General features: G+C 43.0%; 1 protein-coding gene across 14 annotated transcripts in view; it reads right to left on the reverse strand.

Annotated features, from left to right (window-relative positions):
- Positions 1–3,229: 3,229 nt before the first annotated feature.
- Positions 3,230–23,358, reverse strand: part of CCDC102B (coiled-coil domain containing 102B) — a 229,725-nt gene continuing 209,596 nt past the window's right edge. For 10 of the 14 annotated variants that reach the window (XM_053245396.1, XM_053245399.1, XM_053245401.1 and 7 more), the window contains 2 exons: positions 6,129–6,218; positions 3,231–5,817 (listed from right to left, as the gene is read on the reverse strand). In XM_053245396.1, coding sequence (XP_053101371.1) covers positions 5,812–5,817; positions 6,129–6,218 — 96 coding nt within the window. In that variant the 3' untranslated portion in view covers positions 3,231–5,811. Of the gene's footprint in view, positions 5,818–6,128; positions 6,219–19,119; positions 19,183–23,358 lie in introns of all 14 variants that reach the window. The other 4 variants (XR_008306122.1, XM_053245406.1, XR_008306121.1 and 1 more) reach the window with 4 other exon arrangements.

A 23,358-nucleotide genomic window follows, 5' to 3' on the forward strand; every position in this document is an offset into this window, starting at 1 on the left:
GGCCCAGAAGGATACCATGGTCGATGGTATCGAACGCTGCCGAGAGGTCCAGCAGAACCAACAGGGATGCACTCCCCCTGTCTAGTTCCCGGCGTAGGTCATCCACTAGAGCGACCAAGGCAGTCTCAGTCCCATACCTGGGGCGGAAGCCAGATTGAAAAGGGGTCCAGATAATCCGTATCATCCAAGATCCTCTGCAGCTGGGACGCCACCACACGCTCTATCACCTTGCCCAAAAAGGGGAGGTTAGACACAGGTCTATAGTTGTCCAGGTTGGAGGGATCAAGGGAGGGCTTTTTTAATTGAGGTCTTACCACCTCCTCCTTAAGGCACGATGGCATCCTGCCCTCCCTTAATGAAGCATTAACGATCCCCTCCAGCCATCTACCTGTCCCCTCCCTGGCAGCTTTTATTAGCCATGAAGGGCAAGAGTCAAGAGTGCACAAAGTCGCCCGCACACTGCCCAGGATCTTGTCCACATCCTCAGGCCACACCAACTGAAAAGAATCCAACACAACGGGACCAGATGGTACCAAAGGCACGTCTGCCGGAACTGCCAAAACTCTGGAGTCCAGGTCAGCATGGATGCAAGCGACTTTATCTGCAAAGCGACAGGCAAACCGATCACAAAGAGCTGTAGATGGCTCCTCCCCCATTGTCTGGGGGGATGTGTGGAGCAAGGTTTTCACCACACGAAACAGCTCTGTTTGCCTGCACTGAGCAGATGCAATGGAGGCAGAGAAAAAGCATTTCTTCGCCGCCCCCACCGCCACGGAGTAGTCCCTAAAATGGGCTCTAGCCCGTGTTCGGTCGGATTTGTGACGACTCTTCCTCCAGTGTCGCTCCAGCCGTCATCCGAGTTGCTTCATCGCCCTAAGCTCCAAGGAAAACCAAGGAGCAGAACGGGCTCCACCAAGCCGGAGAGGGCGCTTGGGGGCAACCGTGTCAACAGCCCGGGCCATCTCTCCATTCCAGAGATCAACCAAGGCCTTGACAGGGTCACCAGCTCTGGACACTGGAAACTCCCCGAGGGCCATCTGAAATCCAAGCGGATCCATAAGCCTCCGGGGGCGGACCATCTTAATCGGCCCACCACCCCTGCAGAGGGTAGACGGAGCAGTCAAACTAAACCCCACCAGGTGATGATCTGTCCATGACAAGGGAGTGGTCTCAAATTCCCCCACCTCCAGATCATTTATTTCCCGGTCGGCAAAAACCAGATCCAGAGTGTGTCCCGCCACGTGGGTAGGGCCCGATACCAATTGAGACAGGCCCATGGTTGCCATGGAGACCATGAAATCCTGAGCCGTACCCACTAGGGGGGCCTTGGCGTGGACATTGAAATCCCCCAAGACAATAAGCCTGGGGGAACCCAAGGCCACCTCCGAGACCACCCCCGCCAGCTCAGGTAGGGAGACTGAAGTGCAGCAGGGTGGTTGGTACACCAGCAGAATCCCCAGCCTATCTCGGAGGCCCACCCTCAAGGACAAACACTCGAAATTCTGAGATTGCCTGACCGGGCACCTGGAAATGGGGAGGGTCTCTTGAAAGATGACCGCAACGCCTCCTCCCTGACCCTCAAGGCGGGGCTGCTGCACGATCTGGAAACCTGGAGGACAAAGCTGAGAGAGACCAACCCCGCCCAGCGCATCCAACCAGGTCTCTGTCACGCATACCAGGTCAGCACGCTCATCCACAATCAAATCGTGGATGAGAGATGCTTTTGCGTTAACTGACCTGGCATTCAGCAGCAACACCCTAATCCTCGAAGGAGTGTTCACAGAGCTCCCTAGGGTCAGAGGGTTGGGAGAAGGGCCGGAAAAAGGAACAGGCCTCAATTGCCTGGACTGTTTTCCCCTGTAACGGCCTGCCCAACTCCCACCACCATATCTCCCTCTGCCCGCTACCCGTGATATTGCTGCCCCCACTCCAGACCCACTTTTTCGCTCTCCCAGACACATCCCCCCAGACTAACCCACCATAGCTTCTTGGCTTAATTTAAAACCAAGACCAGACTTATACAGTCTCTGCTGACTTCTTGCTTGGAGGAAGACGGATCTTCAAGGCAGGAGGAAAAGGTCTTCGGGGCCCCAGGCAGCTCGCCCCACGGCTGAGAGCCACAAGGACGAGAGCCCTTGTGCCCTCGCCCTTCGGCTCACACCAAGAGGCTCACGCCCCTGGCCCAGCCCCAGCTGTAAGGTAGCAGAGGCTGAGGGTAGATGGCACACATCTGGAGAAAAGGTGGGGCAGAAGCCCAAACACAGTCACTGCCTTGCCCAAGATGTTCCCTCTCCCCTTCGTTGGTCCACATATGCATATGAATTAATGAAGTTATTATTCTAGTTGGATTCCTGTTACTATTGAACTATAGGTTGGGGATAAACTGCAAGGTTGGTTTTTGGTTGTTTTTGTTAGGCCCTGGCCAAGTTCTAAAATAGCCAGCAGCTGAGGGTCCAGTTCTGAGAAGCAAAAAGTTAGAGGCAGAAGGTGTAGTCAAGAAGGGCTGACTACATCATTCAGGCTTATACTAGATGAGGCAGGGTGAGGCGAGGCAAGGCGATGCAGCCCACATGGCTACTTGATGTAATGAGTTGTTCAAACATAGCAGCCCACCTGGGAGAGTTTTTATGGAGGGACAGCATGGCTCCTTAGGCCACCTGCTTCATTTTAGACAGGCAGCTGCAGTTTCCTTCCCCCTGCTATTGTCAGAGGAGCACTGTAGAGCAGCATGTTCACAGGCCAGCTAGTCCCTTCCCATATTCAGTTTCCCCACATGAAGCCAGCTGGCTACTGTATCTTAAATTTGGACCTCATACTACTAGTTAATTTCATGTAAGCTCTTCTCTGTACAAAAGGGAGATCAAAGATTCACAGCTGGGGGGGAAATCTGGCTGAGCTGATAACTGGAGCTCCATTTCTCTGGCAGCTCAATACCTCTGTCTCCTGCATCAGAGGAGGCATAACCAAGGTGAAAGCCCTTGGCAGTTACTCTGTTTCAGCAATATGGAGCTTAGTAACACAGAAATGCTCTTTGCAGATGGCACAGAACAGAGGAAAGGCTACAAAGCAATATACATTCAATTTACCGATATTAACCACGATAAATTATGATTGCTATGAGATTTTTTCACATTGCAGTTATCAATGTGAAAAAATAACACCATATCAGCATTGTGTTATCCAGACAATGAGACTACATACAGGGAGCTTTTTGTCCAGGATCTCTAGAATTCTAAAAGTCTGCTTTTATTGAAATAACGTATGCAAAGTGAGCCAGTTTGAATCCATGTGTTAAATATGCAAATTTCACAGTGTCTGCGGTTGCATCTCCATATAGTTGCATTGTGCATTCATACAGTAAGAACTCTTTTGCGCATTTGTTATTTAGTATTCCATTGTTTTGATTTATATTTTATTAAACTATAGAAAATAACATGCAAAATGCCCAATACAGAACAGAAAAGAAGCAACTAATATATCCAACAATACTCCAGTCTATTACTCTTTCCATAAGTCTCTCTTAAGTCAAAGCAAAAACTTCTTGTTGAACATTTCATATGGCATAGTCAGATTCCTATATCTGATAAATTATCTGTGTACAGTGTCATTGAACTTATTTTTCTTTTCCAAAGATGTGTTACATATGTTTTAAAGAGATTATGAAAGGTGACTGCAACTGGTGGGGGAGCATGAGAGAAAAGATATATTTACATATATAGTTGCCTTATAATGAATCAGATCAATGACCTATCTAGTCCATTACCAGTTTCTATCCATGGCAGTGACTCTCTAAGATCCAGGCTGTGGAGAAATGGCCTCAGAAAGTTTCTTTTTGGGACGAATCCTGAAACAGTATCTTCCGTGAGAAAATGTGAAATTGTATTTTGAATTTCCCTTTGAAGAAACATCTTTTAACTGGAGAGGCCAGAGATTGAAGCCAGGATTTTAAATTGTATGTACCACTATATTGTAGCGTATTGTAGATGCTGGAAAAGGTACAGGAACATAGGAATCTGCTTTATATAGAATCAAACCATTGGTCCATTAGCTCAATATTGTCTATACTGTTTGGCAGTGGTTCTCCAAAGTTTCAGGCAGTCTCTCCCAGCCCTACCTGGAGATGCCAGTGAATGAACCTGAGATCTCAAGCATGCAGATGCTCTTCCACTGAGCCCCCCATCCCCTAAAGGAAATATCTTATAGCAAACAGTGCTCACACATAGTTACCCGTTAGGGGTGTGCACGTAAGCAATGGTTCAGGTTGAATTTGAACCAAATTCGAATCGAAATGCCCAGTCTGTGAACCAGTTCATTAGAACCGCTGGTGTTTTGGTTTGTGTTGTCAAACTGGTTGAACTGGGTTGACCTGGTTTGTGTGCTTTGCTTGTAAAGGGGAATCAGGTAAGGATTCCCTTTTACAAGCCAAGAGGGGTTCCCTACCTAAAAAGGGGTTTGAAGGTGGGCAAGAGGGTATCTTACCAGGTTTCCCTTTACAAGCAAAGCACTTGAACCAGTCGAACCAGGCTGAACCAGTTCAATCCAAACTTGGCCCAGTTCAGTTAGAACTCAAACCAGCCCCCCTTTTGCGGGTCTGGTCCAGTCTGAGCTTGACCCAGTTGAACCGGTTTTGCACACTCCTATTACCCATCTAAATGCAGATCAGGGCAGACCCTGATTAGCAAAGGGGACAATTCATGCTTGCTACCACAAGAGCAGCTCTCCTCCTGTACATACAAGAAGAATAGAAAAACAGCTATGAGAAGAGGCTAAAATTTGTGCTAAATAAAAATCCAGTCCCACAGTATGACCATCCAAGCCATAACCTTTTAGTCTCCTTCCAAAAGGTTTTCAATGTTTGTTTTCTACCAGTAAATGTTCATGCTGTGCATACTGAATACTGCATGTTCTGTTACAATTTTATACATTTGCAAAGCTCCTTTTTCAGATTGGTGTTAACTTTTCATGGAGCTGTACTGCAACTTACATTGTAAAACAGCTTAATACAGTTACATATACAAGATTAGGTAATTTTGACAAGTTTTCCCTAGACTGTTTGGTTTCATAATGTATTCTTATGCTTCTAATCATTTGCTGCAATGTACAGATGGTGAAAGTAGAAGTATTTCCAACAAACAAATCACAAGTGAATACCCATTGCTTAGCAAAGGTAGGCAATTAAAATTGTCCAAAAACGTTGCAGCCCAAAATAACTTCAGAATAATTTTCCCCTGGTAACAAGCATATGGAATAGAATGTTATTAAAATATGAATAGCTAAAGTCAGTTTGATGAAAGAGAAATAAAGCACACAGCTCCATTTAAGGCATTTGCTAATCTACAGCAATGACAATGCAGGAATAATGATTTTGATGCTTTGAAGAATAACAAGAATTGTTCCATATATGCTGTCATCTTTAAAAATCTCACAGAGCTTATAAATATCACCTGCATTATTTATTAGTATAATACTAGCATGTTATTTATTATTAAATCAGCAACAGCTGCAACAACATGATGACAGACTGAAAAGGGTGTTAATAAGATCTTTTCATTTCAAAAGGATAATTTACATTGGGTCAGAGTATAGTTAATCAAACTAGTTTGTACATGAGCACAAAATACATTTATGATATCAACTGCAACACACAGTAAGTGCTAATTATAATATTTAAAAAGAAAAGATAATGCACAGGAGCAAAACCATGTTTCTGGAGACCACCAAACACTGTGGCAATCAACAATACAAAGTCAGTGCTGTTGTTGCCCATGTACTCTTGAGTAGAATGATGCTATCAAAGTTGATGTCCAATGTTTAGACCTGTGAAGAAATTGATATATGATTAGTTGAATGGTTTATTCAACCTCAAAGATAATATAAGGGAAGTTAAACTACAAAAAAAACCCCACAGGTATATAAGTAAGAAGAGAAGATGGAACAAAATCTACAGAACACCTGAAAATAAAGGAGGTAAGGATTGAGGAGCATGTGTACTACTACATACATCATTAATGATATTTACAATATTATATAAATTTAGATTTATGCTGATCTCATAACTTTCATTTTCTGTCACTATTAATAGCAATTGCTATTTGTTAGTACACAAAGGAGCTATTCACGTGACCTACCGGCTGGCTGAGTACGGTGCACTGGGGGATTCTCTCAGGAGACAGGTGCTCTAGGTGCCCATCTCTGTGTCTCCTTGGGTTGCGTGCAGCCTGAGGAGACACACAATCCCAGAACTCAGATTAAGGGGGCATTCACTCCCTTAAACCCAACTAAGACCTGGATTTAAAAGATGGGCTAGGCAATGCTGCTGCACCAGAACTGAGCCAGGTCCCACTCATTCTAACCCAGGCTAGGCTTCCCTAGCCTAGGTTAGGGTGTGCCAGAGAACAGCCTCAAAATGTTTTACAATTCTTATCTAAGCATTCCACACAATCCAATTCTTATTCAAGCCTTCCTCACGATTCCTATAGATTGGTACCTAGACGATTAGTTTTAAGATCGTTCATTAGATTCATGGCTGGTCAGTCTCCCTGAATCTACTCCTATGCTCTGTCAAATAAAATCACACATGGTGGTATGTTAAACACACTGCTTAAAGGCATTGTGAATCCATCTCTTTGTTAGCAAAACCAGAAGTATTCTTTGCATATTTCTGTAAATTCTGAACATGGATAGGCATCATCAAGTGGGGAAGGGTGCTAGTCAGGGGCATAGTGACAATTGAAAAAGGGTAGACAAACGTCCCTGGGCCTCTAAGGGAGGGGACCAATTTAGTTGGGTGACAGCTTGTTCTTTGCTCTCATATTTGCCCTCATATTTTTTCAAAGAAGTCAGTGGGGGGAGTGGCCCATCTCACTTCTTGTCCCAGGGCCCACTCCAACCTTGCTATGCCCTTGATGCTAGTGTTATACACACATACTAGTTTCAGAACACATCTGATACTACCAGGAGCTTCCATATCTATGGTAAACTTACTGGCACTACAAAATGAACAGCTATAGTTATAATCAATTAAAAAATTAAGCATGCATATAAAACACACCGATCCCCTTGGTTCAGAAGAAAATGCCCTCTTACCTTAATCATGGGGTTTATAAAAAAAGGTAACCATAACAAATCTTCTTCACACACTTCCTCATTTTATCCTTATTCAATTTAACCTTGAATATCCAAAAAATTGCCTTTTTATTTTGCCCTCCCTCCACTGCTAAAACCTCTTGCACATGTCTACTAGAAAAGTTTCTTTTGGAATGGAAGCTCCTAGGGATAGAATGCATCTGCCCACTACAATGGGCCTTTGTGAATGAAATCTGATAATGATATTACTACCTCCAATAATGTGATCATTGACACTGCTATACACTTCAGCTCAAATCAGAAAGTCCTGGCAAAGGCAGGTGGTAAGATAATGCAGCATCTACTGTACTGTCACAAAATTATTACACAGTGATGACAATGTAGGCATTTTGAATGCAGGGGTTTTATAGGTATTTAATGACCAGCTGTGTAACAGGACTTTTTAAGCATCAAGGCATTCTTTTCTTGAGCACCTGTTTTCTCTTTAACCAAAAAGGACATTTATGACACTTAAGTCCTTGAAAAGCTATTTTTTGAAGAGTTGACTCTATCTAGCTCAGAGACCCTGTGTTTAGAAAGGGAAGAACAGCTGTTGGTTTTTACTATATAATGAAAATGTTTATATTGCCATGATTCAATGAGATTTTTCTGGCCTTTCACAGTCTAGTGTACTAAACATCCATCACTGCCAAGAATATGCCATTAGGTTTATAAGAATAAATTTTGCATTTAAAGGCAAACACTTGGGTTTTATGGAGATAATCCACCAAAATTTCATCAAAATGTGCCACTGGAGACAAAGCAGTCAAATATTACATTGTGTCTCAAAGGGCATGGTTAATTACAAGACCAGATCGTGCAAAGGGAAAGTAAATCTTGAAGGAGGTTGGATGTATTTCATAATGGTTTCCTTGTCCAAATAATTTTGAATTATATATGAATGGGAGGGTAAATAGCTTAATGGTGATGCTCATACTTTGCATGCAGATGGTCCCAAGTTCAATGTCTGGCATTTCCAATTTAAGGGATCTCAACAGGGGCAGATGAAGCCTTTTGCCACTTGTAGGTGGACAATGATTTACCACCCCCACTGCTGCAGTGAGGGTAGGGGTGGAGAGGGGAAAGCCCCCCCTTTTTATTCTAAAAACTGCCATTGTGCACGGCGGGATGACATCAGCGAAGGCCACATAGTGGCAACTGCAGGGAGGGGGGGTGAGGGGAAAGTTCCCCCATTTACCTTTAACATGCCACTCAGGTGGTGGGATAGGGCAGCAGCAGTTGGATCAGGGAGGGTGTTGGTGGGCTGTGGGGAAAGTTCCCCTCCTGGGACAAAAGGGGCAGCAACATTTGAAGAATGGCAAAATTTGCCACTCCTCAAATTTTGCCTCCGTAGACAGGTGCCTACTCTGCCTCTCCTTAAATCCGCCACTGGATCTCAATTAGAAGGGCTGGAAAAGACTTCTCCACTCCTGCTAGATATTGGAAAGCAGCCAGCCAGAACAAATAGTGCTGGGCTATGTGGAAGATGAACGAAGGACGTACTCATGTTTGTGTTAATGCATTTACTCATCTAATCTTTTTGATCTTGGAAGAACTGTTAGCTAGACCTTTTCTTAGAGAGGCTGTTCTCACACACAGCCTAACCCAGGCTATCAACATATAATATATACTGCTCATACCAGATGAAAATTATATCAAGATTGCAGTATATAACAAGCTGACTATTAATCAGTACTAAAAAGGCGAATGAGATTGTAGACCAGAGATACACCTAGGTAATTTTGGAGCCTGGACCAAAAGGCCTTTGGAGGCTTCCCCTCCCCTGAAAATTAGGCATCATCATGCTTCACCTGGCAACCACACCACTTGGGACAGACTAACGAGGATTTGGGGGCCCCCAGGGTCTGTAGAGGGTGGGGCCCCCAGGGGCTGTAGAGGGCAGGCCCTGGACTTCGTCCCTGAAGTCCAGGGGTAAAAGCACCTCTGTAGTAGACAGAATGAACCGAACCATAGTTTCCAAGACACAAGAAGTCATAGTTCCACATGTTTCCATCACACTATTCAATCTGTAGTCTTCTATATAGTTCTTAGTACTTTAAGAAAGATGTAGACAAATTGTAATGGGTTCAGCAAAAGGCAACAAAGATGGTCAAGGGTGAGAAAACCAATCCTTGGAAAACAAGGAAAGGCTGACAGAAATAGGTATGTTTAGCCTGAAAAAGAGAAGACTGAGAGGGGACATCTTCAAAGAGCTGAAGGACTGTCACACAGAAGAGGACAAAGACTTGTTCTCTGCTGTCCCTAAAAACAGGACTAGGTCTACTGGGCTTAACAGGAGAGTGGATTTCAGCTGAGCATTATATTAGGAGAAATGTCTTCATAGTAAAAGTAGCAGAGGGTTGGATTACATGGCCCCATCAACTTATTGTTTTAACTGTTGTAGATTAAAACAAATGCTCTTTGGTATTAAAGTAAAACTACTAAGCAATTTAAATAAATGACCATTGCCACAAACCATTCAGATTAAAACAATCTTCTGCTGACTTTCAAAAAACAGCAATACTTATTTGAAAAACTCTTTCCTCAGTACTTCTATTTATTATGGGCACCAAATTTCTGATGTGCACACTGTGTGCTGTGTTTGAAAGACCTGGCCAAATAATTTTAGTGGGAGCACCAGATCAACATGCATATTTCTTTAAACAAAGAGGGCAGCTGAATACAGACGTCCATATGCACACCAAAGCACCCACTGTGATGAGGGAATGGTTGGAATGCAGAACTTCATGGAATGCAGCAAGTGGGGGGAAATAGCAGAACCACTGCTAGCACAACTGCTTGTTCTAAGCAGCTTTGACAGTGCCTTAGGACTTTTTGCAGCCCCAGTGTGGAGTGTTAAGGCGACAGAAGGCTGTGCATCATGTCAGCCACTATAGTTGGGCAAAGAGGCACCTTTTAATGTGGTAGCTCTCTTATATTTAGCAGGAGGAGAGCAGCACTGCCTCTGTTCAGCATAGCAAACTGTCTTCCTTGGTCCCTCTTTCTGGTATTTTCCTTGTGTTGCATTTTAGACTGTGATCCTTTTGGGAAAAGTTGCCATCTCTTTTGCTATGTAAACTGCTTTGATAGCTTTTTGTGGGGTTGAAAACCAGTATATAATCACTCTTGCTAACAGAGCAAAGAGGCACTTTAAATTGATGGCTCTCATATTTAGCAAAGGAAAAGCAATTGCTCCATCCATCCCAAACACAGGGTCTTCTTTATGTTTCTTTTTAGATTGTGAGCCCTTTTGGGACATGGAAGTATACTTTTCCTTGTAAACCACTCTGAGGACTTTGTTATTGTTATTGAAAGGCAGTATATAAATGTTATTAAAATTACTACAAAAATATGTTAATAATAATAACTCCTGTGAAAAATGAGAAGCATTCTGTTTCCTCAATTGCTTAGCTGTTTTTATTACTATTGTAGTTAAAATACGTGAGCACCAAGAAACAAGGAAATTGCATCACCTGGGGTCAGGAGAAATAGTCTAGATTACTTTAAGGTATTTGCATACTGCTACCAATAAAGTACAAGGCAAAGTATTGGAAAAGCAATAACATTCCACCATGATTTAAAAGTCCCATTATAAACTGACAACTGTGGGAACCTCGAATGAAATCTAATAATGGTAGATAATTTATAACACACACAGTTATTATACCATGTAAGTTCAATCACGAACAGCCTGCCCCAGCAGGTTTTCCCATAGGGTTCTTTGTTCTAATAAGGATGAGGGACTCAGTTCAAACTGGGTGTGAAACTGTGGGACTCCCATAGCATTTTAGGTTAGCCTTCTCAGTAACAGCAGATATAGGTCTGATTCTTTCATCTTTTTAAGTGAGTCATTTGTTCTTTGTATTTGTCTGCTATCATCATGCGTAATCTTCACATCTGAAGAAATTACTAAGGAATAGTTTGATTTCACAATACAGTTGGCCCTCATTATTCACAAGGGTCCAATTTTATTTATTTATTACATTTCCATACCACTCTATATGAAGGCTCTGGGTGTGTACAAACAAACACAAACAAACACACAACCATTTAAAACAACTGAATATATATAACAAATTTAAAAACAGTTTAAAACCATTAAGATGAGTTAAAAACATGTAAGAACAATTTTAAAACCTTGGAAAGCCAGATCAAACAAATAAGAATTTAGGGCTCTCTTGAAGTCCAGCAATAAGACCAAACTATGAATTTCTGCCTGAAGTGCATTCCATAGCCCAGGAACAGCTACAGAGAAGGCCCGGTTTCAAGTCACCACCAGAAGTACTGATGGTAACCGGAGATGGACCTCGCCAGATGACTTCATTGTATGGTGGGAATCATACAGAAGAAAGTACCCACAAATACCGACCAATTTCCATAGATAATGAAACCACGAATAAAGATACCTTAATGCCATGAAGATGGGGTGGGGTGATAGGTTCCTTGAGCTTAAAAAATGCTAAAATATCAGGGAGGGGGTAGAAATAAGAATAGGAAAGCCTAGTACCTTGTTCTCCAGGTCTCCAGGAATGTCCTCAAATTCTCTCTCTCTTTTTGTTAAATTCTTAAAACAAAAACAAAAAGAGCCACAAAATGGCTCTGTGCTTCAAAATAGTGTCTGGAAATTACATCGGAAGTAATTTCTGGCCACTTAGGAGCTGCAGATAGGTGAAAATTGCCTATATAAAGAAACTGGGTCTCTAAGACCCATCCATGGATACAGGAAACCTTGATCCATGAAATGGTGGATAATGCAGGTCTCCTGTAGATGTGAAGACTGTGAGACAGCTGCTAGTGAATGGGAAGGAAAATGAGGCTCAAAGTTGGTAACATGTCTATCCATAATGTTGGTCTGTATCACTTAAGACTTGAACTCAGTCCACCAGGCATGTGGTCTGACAGGTTCTTAACCACTCAGGCAGGTAGCAAAACCAAGAGAATTATGAAGCAATGTTAGTGAACATGCAAAGCTTTATTTGGCTTGGTCTTTATTGTAATTGTAAGCCCTGTCTTATTGTAATGTAAAACACTGGAAAGAGAGCTCATATAAAATACAGCCTTCTATAAATCAGAATATCCTTTTCTGTCACTTTTGAAAGCCAGTGCTACTTATAATTGATATAATTATTTCCTATGAAAAATTAGAAACCAATTCCACAAATCAAAGTATCCTGTCTTTTGGACATTTTGAAGAATTAGAGTTAACTTTCTATCTGTATAACGAAGTTGAGGACTGGGTTGTTAAGCATTTTAGATACTTAGGAACATAAGAAGCTGCCATATAGGAAGCTGCCATAGGAAGCTGCTCACACATGTAGAGACAGACCATTGGTCCATCTAGCTCAGTACAGGTTGAGTATCCCTTATCTAAACTGCTTGGGACCAGAAGTGTTATGGATTTCGGACTTTCCCAGATTTTGGAATATTTGCATACTGTAATGAGATAACTTGGGCATGGGATCCAAGACTAAACACGAAAGGTTACTGTACACTGTATTATTATTTTTTTAAAGGTTTTATTTAAAGTATCTAGCACCAAAGCAAGCAAGTGAGCTGAGGTGTTTTGTTATGAGGTGCTCAGCCATGAGTTGGTGCATCGGACGCACGCTGTGGTGGTTTCTGGATTTTGGAGCAGTCCGGATTTTGGATGTCCGGATTCTCAATCTGTATTGTCCACACAGGCTGCCAGCGGCTTTCTCCAAGATTGCAGGCAGGAGTCGCTCTCAGCCCTATCTTGGAGATGCCAGGGAGGGAATTTGTAACCTAGATGATCTTCCCAGATTGGCTCCATCCCCTGAGGGGAATATCTTAGAGTGCTCACACATGTAGTCTCCCATTCATATGCAACCAGGGCAGACCCTGCTTAGCTAAGGGGACAAATCATGCTTGCTGCCACAAGACCAGCTCTCCTCTTATCTCCTCCATCTACAGTTAACTAGCCTATTAAGATCTTGAGATAGGAACACAGGAGCTGCCTTATACTGAGTAGGAACATTGGTTTACACCAACTGACAGTGATTCCCCATGGCAGGCGTCTTTCTTCAGACATCTCAGTTTATATCAATTATAAGTGGCCCTACCTGGGGACACCAGGGATTGAACCTGGGATCTTCTGCATGCATAGCAGATGCTCTGCCACTGAGTGATGGCCCCATCCCATTTTTATTATTTATTATTTATTTAAAACATTTATACCTCACCCCTACAGTTCATTACTGCTCAGGGCAGCTCACAACACATTTATAAAATAGTTACAATGCACAATCAGACTAATAAAATTAACCATATTAAGCTAAACAAGTTAAAAAGCCAAGCTAAAACTACAATCAGAATGACAGATTTTAAAATTTTCAAATTAAGTTATTAAAAAAACCCTAAAAACTAAGAATTGTAAGAATTGGCATCCCATCTCCTTGCTGGCCCCACCCTTCCTGCTGAGACAAATTCCATCACCCAGGCCACACCCTAAGTGTGAATACTGCCGTGGGTGGGGTTGATTGCTAGGCAAAGGTTACAGTTTATTGTTTGGGGGGTGTATTTATGTTCTCATCTACCTAGTAAGGGGCACTGGAGTAGGAGGAAGGTGTGCCCTGACTAGAATCTGTATTATGCAGGCAACACACCCCTACTGGGCTTTTTGTTTTTAAACCTTAGAACTTTGTCTAAGGGACAAAATCTTTTGACTGGGAGGCATGTAAAGAATTATGATTCCTAGAAGTCAATTGCCCGAATCTCAGTATTTGCCCAGAAGATGTCTATGTAGCCAGCACTTTCTTCTAGAGAACTACTTCAGTTATGGCTTATCTACCCATATGACATGCTTAATAATCTTTTGAAGAGAGTTATATATGCTTCTACATTAGAATCTTTAACCTAAACAGGGTAGGCAGAGGCAGTATGTAGACTGGGAACCTTGTGTCCACACTTTTTAAAGAAGTCTAGCTGTGTCTTAAAATTTACAGGAAGGCCCAAGGGTCACCCCAATGGGACCAAAGAAGAGTTGACGATAGATTTGTGAGGAGAACAAACAGGGGCTGACGTTCTGACTCATGAAGCATTGATGCAACCAGAGAAGCATCAGTGCTTCTGAAAAGTTAAACTTACTCAGATCTGTTGCTGGCTCAATTGTGGGTGGTGATGCAATTTTTAACAACCTCCCATTCCCAAGGAAGTGCTCTTTGGCACCCAAAAATGCCCTCAGGCACATATCTCCTGGTGACACAGAGGGCTTTCAGGGGATGTGGATGGCCCCCCAATACACACTAGCATTGGTGCAGTGTTAGACTGTAACTCTTCAGAAGCATGGGTGCTATATGTTGTATTTGTGCTTCATTAGTCAGAATGTTAGCCTCTAACAACCAGCTCAAAACAACTCTTGATCCACATTGGCAAAAATGTGAGTTATTGACACCAACAGATACTATACAAAGAGAAGGAAGCTGCATTTCATGCTCACAAAGCCCCATATATTCCTGTGAACTGAGCTGTGAATGCAAAGATCCTCATTTGCGGGTCCTCGGAAGCCATAATGGAGAACAAACCTGTTAAAGGAGCAGCCTGATTAAAAATTTAGCCTGTGAAAAGCAAAACAATACTGACAGTATTAAAGTGGTAGGGGAAATTAAGTTAGGCAGAATTGAATTATTGTATTTGAAATTAAGCCAGATTCTATCCTCAATTAAAATAGCATGACCCCAGTAAAACCAATAGATGGAATTTGGCCAGAGGTTGGTTGAACCCTATGCCATGGGACTTAATAACTAAGAGTGGTCAGGACATCAACTTTGTGCATCATCCAAAGATTTGTTAATGTACTTTCCACTATAAAAACAATCAATACATTATCTTTAAAAAGCTGACTGCTGCAGAATTGCTTCCAGTTTTATAAATTCCAAGAAAACAGAGGCTGACTTCCCTATAAGTTAAAAAAAAAAGTGTTATTGCTTTATTGGCCATTCATGAGCTCCTGTATAAACAGCAACAACTTTATTTGTTCACTTTATGACCAATCATGCGATATATACTTATCTTACCTAGTCTAAGTGTAACTGTACAGTGATCAAACTCAGTGGCATAGCCACCATTGATCAAGGGGGGATGTTCCTGGACCATGGAGAGTGGTTAGGAGGGCAGAGGCACTCTTAGCCATGGACTTCAGGGCCAAAGTCCAGGGTCTCCACAGCCCCCGGGGCCCCCCAAATCCTCTTTAGTCTGTCCTGGGTGGTGTGGGTGCCCAGCTGAGCATGATGATGCTTAATTTGCAGGGGAGGGGGGGTCCTCCAAAAGCCTTTAGGTCCAGGATCCAAAAATTAACTAGGTGCGCCTCTGTAGGGGAGTTGCCAGGACATCCCTTGGCCTTAGTACCCCAGGCACACCCCCTGTGCTGCTGAAGCATCTGCCACAGCTTCTAACATCATGCTTGCTTCCCCACTGCTGCCAGGTGCTGTGCTCATCTCTCCCCATGCTGCTGCCATCATTTGCCTCTCTGTGGGTGGGGACCATCCAACTGGCCAGGACTTTCTTCACCAGCCTGGCTAGGTGCTTCCTTCCTTGTGCGCAAAAGGGAGGAAAGGAACACCCATCCAGGCAAGCTGGATAGGCCCTGTGTAGGTACCCAGAGCTGGCAACATGCCCTGTGTCAGCATGTTGGCACAGCTGGAAGGGCGTGACCAGCATGGGTAGCATGTCTGGCTGGGGGTGGTGGTGCAAATGCAGTGCTGTTGGGGACAGGGGGCATGGCCCATCCGGTCCTGGGGTCATCATCAGCCTTCCTATATGCTGGATCAAATTCTTAGAATTGGCCTACAATTGAAACGTTTAGGGGATATTCTAGACTCTGGGGTGGTGAAGTTCTCTTTTTTCAGCCTTGAGCATATAAAGCAGAGATCAATAGGAAACATGACACCTTTTTCTCTTAAGAAAAACGAGAGGAAAAACGTCTTTATTACAAGGAAATTGCTTACTGCAGATACTGAACCTACTGTATACCCCACTGTTCCGCAACTAAATATGGGGGGAGGGTGTAATTATATACTGTTGACATTTTCAAGGAAGTAACTTGTCAGTAGGTATTTTATTTCATAGCAATATGTTACTAAATGTCACTCAAGCAATTACTCAAACATATACATTTTTAATGTATCCAGATAGAAATTTGTAGTGATAATTTATGACCATATCTAACTGGAACATTAACAACAATTTCAAGTACCTTCTTATTATCTTCTGTATTGGTCTTGCTATTAGTTTGATAGTTATTTTTATTTTTATTTTTTTAAGGCTTTGTGGACCATAAGGGCTTGACCATAAACCATCAGCTGATCTTTTTTTTCTTTGAAAAGCAATTTAAGTGAAGATGTGTACCATGCCCACAGGCCAGCTGAGCTGGATTAATGAACCCTAAATGAGTTGTTAAATTTTTTTACAAGCAAGTTCTGAAGCATGCCAAGTTTTGAACTATGGAAATGCCCTGAAGCAATTTTACTCAAGGCTTGCAAGTGCATGAATTATAGAAGGTTCTGGTCATTCCAGCCATCCCTCTCCAAGGACACAGCAACAAATCTAACAGAAAATTTAACAGTGCTGCTAAGGGTAGATACTGAGACAACCAATTTATCCCCTGTTTCAAAGCTATTTTTTGCTATGGCCTTTCAACGTGCTCCATGTATATCTCATGCTTTGGATTCTTCAGCTTAAGGATATGGGCATGTGGCTTTGCAAGGGAGATCCAGTTAGGATTGCCACTTTTTCCTTGCAAGGCTCTGTGTTTGTAAATCTGCAAGACAGGCAGAGGCTCAACAGGTAAGTCCTTGTTCTGGCATTGAAATGCAGCTATGGGCAAGCTTCCCTTATCAAATCCCTGTCTGTCACACTGCTGTTAAAGGCACAGGAGCCATGCCAGAAAAGACATTAGAACAAAAGTGTGGGGGATTTATTCAAAATGCCAGCCTTCATATTGACTGGATGACAATGTGATTCTTATTTAGTGACAACAGCATTGCACAAAACTGAACATGTCCAGGAGATTAGGGTGATCACCTGGACTTCTGACAAGTGATAGATTATAAGATTTATTAATTAAAAGTAACTTTCACATTGAAAAATCTGATTTACAGGCAAGGGCAGAACTGCAGCTCAGTTACAAAACATGCAGAAGGTCCCAGCCTGAATTCCTGGCATCTCCAAGTAGACCCTCTCTGAAACCTTGGAGTGCTGCTGCTATCAGTCTAGGCAGTATTGATCTGCATGCAGGGGTGTAGCTATAATTGAGCGGATGGGTTCAAAGAACCCGGGGCCCCCAGCTCCTGAGGGCCCCCATCTCCACCTCTCCCTATTTTCTTCGTTATCTCCATCACTCCGAGGGGCCACTGGGGGAAGGGTGAACACAGGCCCCCTCTCCTCTAGGTGTGCCCCTGCATGCATGGACTAATGGTCTGATTCAGGATAAACCAACTCTATCTACCATGTTTCCACGAAAATAAGACAGTGTCTTATATTAATTTTGGGACCAAAAAATGCACTAGGGCTTATTTCCGGGTAGGTCTTATTTTTATTGAAGTTCAAAAAAGTAAAGTACGTTTATTCCTGTTCAACAATTATACGGTACAAACTACTGGTACATTAACGCCTGTTCAACAATCAAATCAACATGTACGGTATTCATGTTCTACAAACTGCTGTACAAGGGGGTACCCAAAAGAATCCGCAATAGCGCCGTGCTGGACGGAGCCCCCGGAGCACAAACCTCCCCCGCCATGGCTGGTAAGCACAGAACAACTTACTCCGAGGTAGTGCCCCAAGTTTCAACCCCGTCTCCTGCTGTTCTCGATCCCTGCGGCCAGCGCGCGACCGCGAACCCCCGCCTCCCGCCGGGGAAAAACACCGCACCTCACCCCTTCCCAAACGAGAAAAGATTACCTTGTAACCAGGGCAGCTTCTAGGCTAAATACGGCAGCTCTCAGGACAGATGCAAAAACGGTGGATTAGCGGTAGGTCTTATTTTGGGGGGAGGGCTCATATTAGCGGTACAGTGGTACTTACTGCTAGGTCTTACTTTCGGGGTAGGCCTTACTTTCGGGGAAACACCGTATCTATCTATCTATCTATCTATCTATCTATCTATCTATCTACACACACATACATACATAGGTCAGGAGATCTACAATTGAACGTTTGCAAGTTACCTGAACATAAGGGAAGAGGAAGCCATTTTGAATAGCTGGTGTGGTGGTGGTGCGTAAAAAGGAACTTGCATGAGAGAGATACACACACATTGTGCAGCTTTATGAGGGTATAAGAAAGGCTCTGCCCTCACGGGCAGGCTGGGCAGTAGCTGTGCCAAAGCCCTGTTCTGCAGCCCAGCATGCATGGAGGGGAATGTGTGGAAGTGACTTTTGCTTTCTCTCTGTCTTGCAAAAGCCTTTTTCACTTCTGCAAATGTGCCTGATGGCTGCATATATCTGTGGAAGTGAAAAGGACTTTTAAGCTAGGAAATTGCTTCCTCTTCCATGCACACTGGGTTGCAGAACAAGCCTTCACTGCAACTACTCTCTACCCTCTCTGCAAGGCCAGAGCTCTTTGTCTGCTCTTGAATCTCTGTGCAACATGTGAGCCTCTCTTTCTTGTGCATCTCCACATGCATACTGCCTTGCATTGTTATGTCTCCTGCATAAAAACAGTAAGTTCACTCTCTAGTAATTGCTCATTTCCCTCCCCACGAGGTAATGTGCAAGACGTTCTACAACTGATTGCATGGTTTGCCAATGAAAGTGTGCCATTTAATGCCACATATCAAGGGAGTCAATACTGGGAACTCAAAATGGATACTAACTTTCTGGAGAAATGAATATTGGAAAATACGTTTTATAAAGCTCTGGGTGATTCAAGTTTTTCTTCATTCTTATACATGTGCTTCTGACTTTGTGTATGGTGCTTTATGTTTTTTATACTGATGATCTCCTAGTTAAGTTATGGGGGAAAGGCCAAGGAACTTACTCTGACAACGTATCCTGCATCATCCCTTCTCATATGATCTGTCCACATAATCTGTATTCAGCCCTAATATAGAACAGAGGAAAAACTGGTGCTCCAAATCAAGGTACTTGAAAACATGGAAAGAATAGTTACCAATGACCACCCATCCCTCTCCCCATAACAAGTGTGTGGATCAAGGTGATCCAGTTGACATAGTATACCTGGACTTCCAAAAAGCTTTTGACAAAGTTCCTCATCAAAGACTCCTGAGGAAACTTAGAGGTCATGGGATAAGGGGACATGTATATGTGTGGATTGCTAACTGGTTGAAAGACAGGAAACAGAGGGTAGGTATAAATGGAGAGTTTTCACAATGGAGGGAAGTAAGAAGTGGGGTCCCCCAGGGATCTGTACTGGGACCGGTGCTTTTTAATTGATTCATAAATGATCTAGAAGCAGGGGTAAGCAGCGAGGTGGCCAAATTTGAAGATGATACCAAACTCTTTTGGGTAGTGAAATCCAAAACAGATTGTGTGGAGCTCCAAAAGGATATCTCCAAACTGGGTAAGTGGGCGACAAAGTGGCAAATGCGGTTCAATGTTGGCAAGTGTAAAGTGATGCACATTGGGATGAAAAACCCCAACTTCAAGTATACGCTGATGGGATCTGAGCTGTCGGTGACTGACCAGCAGAGGGATCTTGGGGTCATAGTGGACAGCTCGTTGAAAGTGTTGACTCAATGTGCGGCAGCTGTGAAAAAGGCCAATTCCATGGTATGGATCATTAGGAAGGGGATTGAAAATAAAATGGCTAACATTATAATGCCCTTATACAAAACTATGGGGTGGCCACACTTGGAGTACTGCATAAAGTTCTGGTCACCACATCTAAAGAAGGACATTGTAGAACTGGAAAAGGTGCACAAGAGGGCAACCAAGATGATCAGGGGCCTAGAGCACCTTTCTTATGAGGCATGACTACAACACCTGGGGCTTTTTAGTTTAGAAAAAAGACGACTGCAGGGAGAACATGATAGAGGAGAAAGTGGAAAGAGAGAAATTCTTCTTCCTTTCCCATAACACTAGAACCAGGGGTCATCCCATGAAATTGTTTGCCGGGAAATCTAGGACCAACAAACGGAAGTACTTTTTCACACAACGCATAATCAACTTGTGGAATTCTCTGCCACAAGATGTGGTGACAGCCAACAACCTGGATGGCTTTGAGAAGGGTTTGGATAACTTCATGGAGGAGAGGTCTATCAACGGCTACTAGTTGGTGGGCTGTGGGCCACCTCCAGCCTCAAAGGCAGGAAGCCTCTGAGTACCAGTTGCAGGGGAGTAACAGCAGGAGAGAGGACATGCCCTCAACTTATGCCTGTGGCTTCCAGCGGCATCTGGTGGGCCACTGTGTGAAACAGGATGCTGGACTAGATGGGCCTTGGGCCTGATCCAGCAGGGCTGTTCTTATGTTCCCCACCAAGAACAGTAGGACTTCCTGCTCCAAAATGGAAACATTAAATTGGCAAATCTGACCAGGCAAGCATTGACCAAAGTTAAATGTCGCCAAGATATTCTCTTAATGAAGACATTCTCAACTGTAGACCCCAGATGTTGTGGGGTCTTCAGCTCCCATCCTTCCTGGTCACAACAGTCTTCACTCATTGATGGGAATTGTAGTCAAACAACACCCAGGGTTTCAACACTGGGAACTCCTGCCTTAGTACAAATTAGAAAATTTTTCCCAAAGAGAAAATTATGGATGCATATATAGTTCACTGACTATTCTACCTGTGGTTATCTTGATGACCCAGAAGAAGGGGAATCAAAACAATAATTTCATTTTAGAGCTTAATTACAGAAGATGGGAAGAGTCTGGTTATCAGAATTGTAATTTTATATTTTATCCTAAACAAGACCATTCAATTTTTCTCCTGTTCAAAAGGCAGCATTTAGAAACCATGACAAAAATCTGATTTTAAATTCCAACTTCTGAAACAAATTCAAAATTTCTGAAATGAACAATTGAACAGCATGGCTTTGAACACATAATATAAATTGTGCTTCTTTGCTTCCCAGATTCTGTATTTTTTGCATTAGTAATTTGTAGGATTCATTCATTTCAAGTGAAAAGTATAAAAGAATTTCTTTTAACTGCTTCATTTCTGTTAGACAATATTTTACCTGAATTGTTATTTTATCTACACTACATATATCTTGTTTACTAAAAGTCTTATTTTCTCCCTATCAGACTAATATATTGAGGCTATTCACACATGCAGCAGTTACCGCTGCTAACTGAGCAAAGATACATCTTTTAAAAGTGGTGACTAGCTTACATTTAGCAGGGGGAAAGCAACTGGCCCTATCCAACACCAGCACAGCATCCCTCCAGTGGCTGTTGCTGGTGTCTACCTTATGTTTCTTTGGAGACAGGGGACCACCTTTTTATGTATTATTTATTTTTCTATGTAAACTGCTTTGAAAATTTTGTTGAAGAGCAGTGAAGAAGGAGGAGGAGGAGGAGGGTGCATTACTGGGGCTCCGGTACATTACTTGCACGGTGCATTACTGGGGCTCTGGAGGTGGGGTGCTGCGTGGTGGTGCTTCCCTGGGCCTGACTTCCTGAGCTGCCGGATGAGCCATGGCGGGGTGTGGGCGGTCAACAGGAGAGCCACCGCTCTTCTAGGCAAGCGATCTGTCCACCCAGGGAACGGTAAGGGATCATCGCCAGGGAGGGTGGGGAAAACCCATTCTCTCAGCAGACCTCGAGGAAGCTTTTCTCACTGATTGTGAGAAGAGCTTCATTGTATTAAAATGCACATGATGACTTTTGACCAAGCCCTATGTTTAATGCAGCTAGCAAAGAGGATTCCAGCAGTATTCCCCCCCCTCGAGATTATTAAAATTAGCTTTAACAGGATTTAATCCTGGATAACATCCAGGATTTTATATTAGTATAAATTTATAAATTATACTGATATATAATTTATATCTGATATATCTGTATACATTTATATCAATAAATTCTCATATTGGCAGTGGCCACATCTGTTCACTATCTCTAGAAGGTGTCCCCCATCATGGAGCAAATGAACTCCAGGGAAGCCACATTCTCTAGGCAGGAAAAGTGGAGAAAAACCTAGGTAAACAAACATCTATATTTCCTCCACATATTTATGTACATAGCTCTGTGTGAACCACTATAAGCAATAAATACTATCCTTGCAAATGAGAACCATCCCCCAAAGTGTTAGCTTTTTTAACATTAAGTGTTTAACTTATGTAACTTTCTTGGACTGGTTCCCATTAAGTTGCAGTAGATAGCTTGATTATGTATCCATGTTTGCTCTAGGAAACAAAATCAAACTCTAAATATGTTGATATACACGAGTGGCATTCAGGACTTTGATCAGCTGTCCTGCTATTCTAGGAGCTCATCCACTGAGTTAATTCACACAATCAAAAACTACCCAGGTTTGGGAGCTGTGTGTTTTCCCAATTTTTGGTTGTGTGAAAGCAAACTAAGAGGAAAACCTGGGGAGATGTGATTGTGTGGAAGCAAGGTAGGAGGGAAAGCTACCCAGGTTTTCCTCTTACCTTGCTTCTACACAACCAAAAATTGGGAGAACAAACAGCTTCTAAACCTGGGTAGAACACAGTTTTTGGTTGTGTGAATAGCCTCATTATCTCCTTCAGTATGGCGAATGTCCCAGAATTGAAACTGGCAGAAGGATTCCTGGTAAAACTACAGCAGGGATGGAGTTTTAAATGCCCTGGTGTGGGGAGGTAATATTATTGCTGCATGCAAAGTCTTGGAGATTCAATCCATTCTGGACTACATTTGGAGCTTGGACTTATCTTTGAACAAAGAGTGTATATCCATCAAATGTATCTGATTATCAGGGGCGTAACTATAATAGGACAAGGGGAGACAGTTGTCTGGGGGCCCACTGCCTTGGGGGGCCCCCAGAGACAAGTCACATGACTGACTCCCCCAGCCACGCCCCCGCCCGGGCTTCCTTCAGTTGTATTCATCCTCCAAAATTGATGTGCGTGTTAAGACCTGGAGCTACCAGAACAGCATGTCTTTCTCTAGTATCATTAAATAACTTGCCACTATTCAGCCTCATTTAAGATTTCTTAACTTCATGAGCTGAGCTTTAGTGAGGGGGGCATTTTAAAATCTTGTCTCTGGGCCCACTCCAACCTTGCTACGCCCCTGCTGATTATTCCATATAATTTGTGGAGATTGTTTGGG

This window comes from Hemicordylus capensis, chromosome 4 (assembly GCF_027244095.1).
Source record: "Hemicordylus capensis ecotype Gifberg chromosome 4, rHemCap1.1.pri, whole genome shotgun sequence".
NCBI lineage: Eukaryota > Metazoa > Chordata > Lepidosauria > Squamata > Cordylidae > Hemicordylus > Hemicordylus capensis.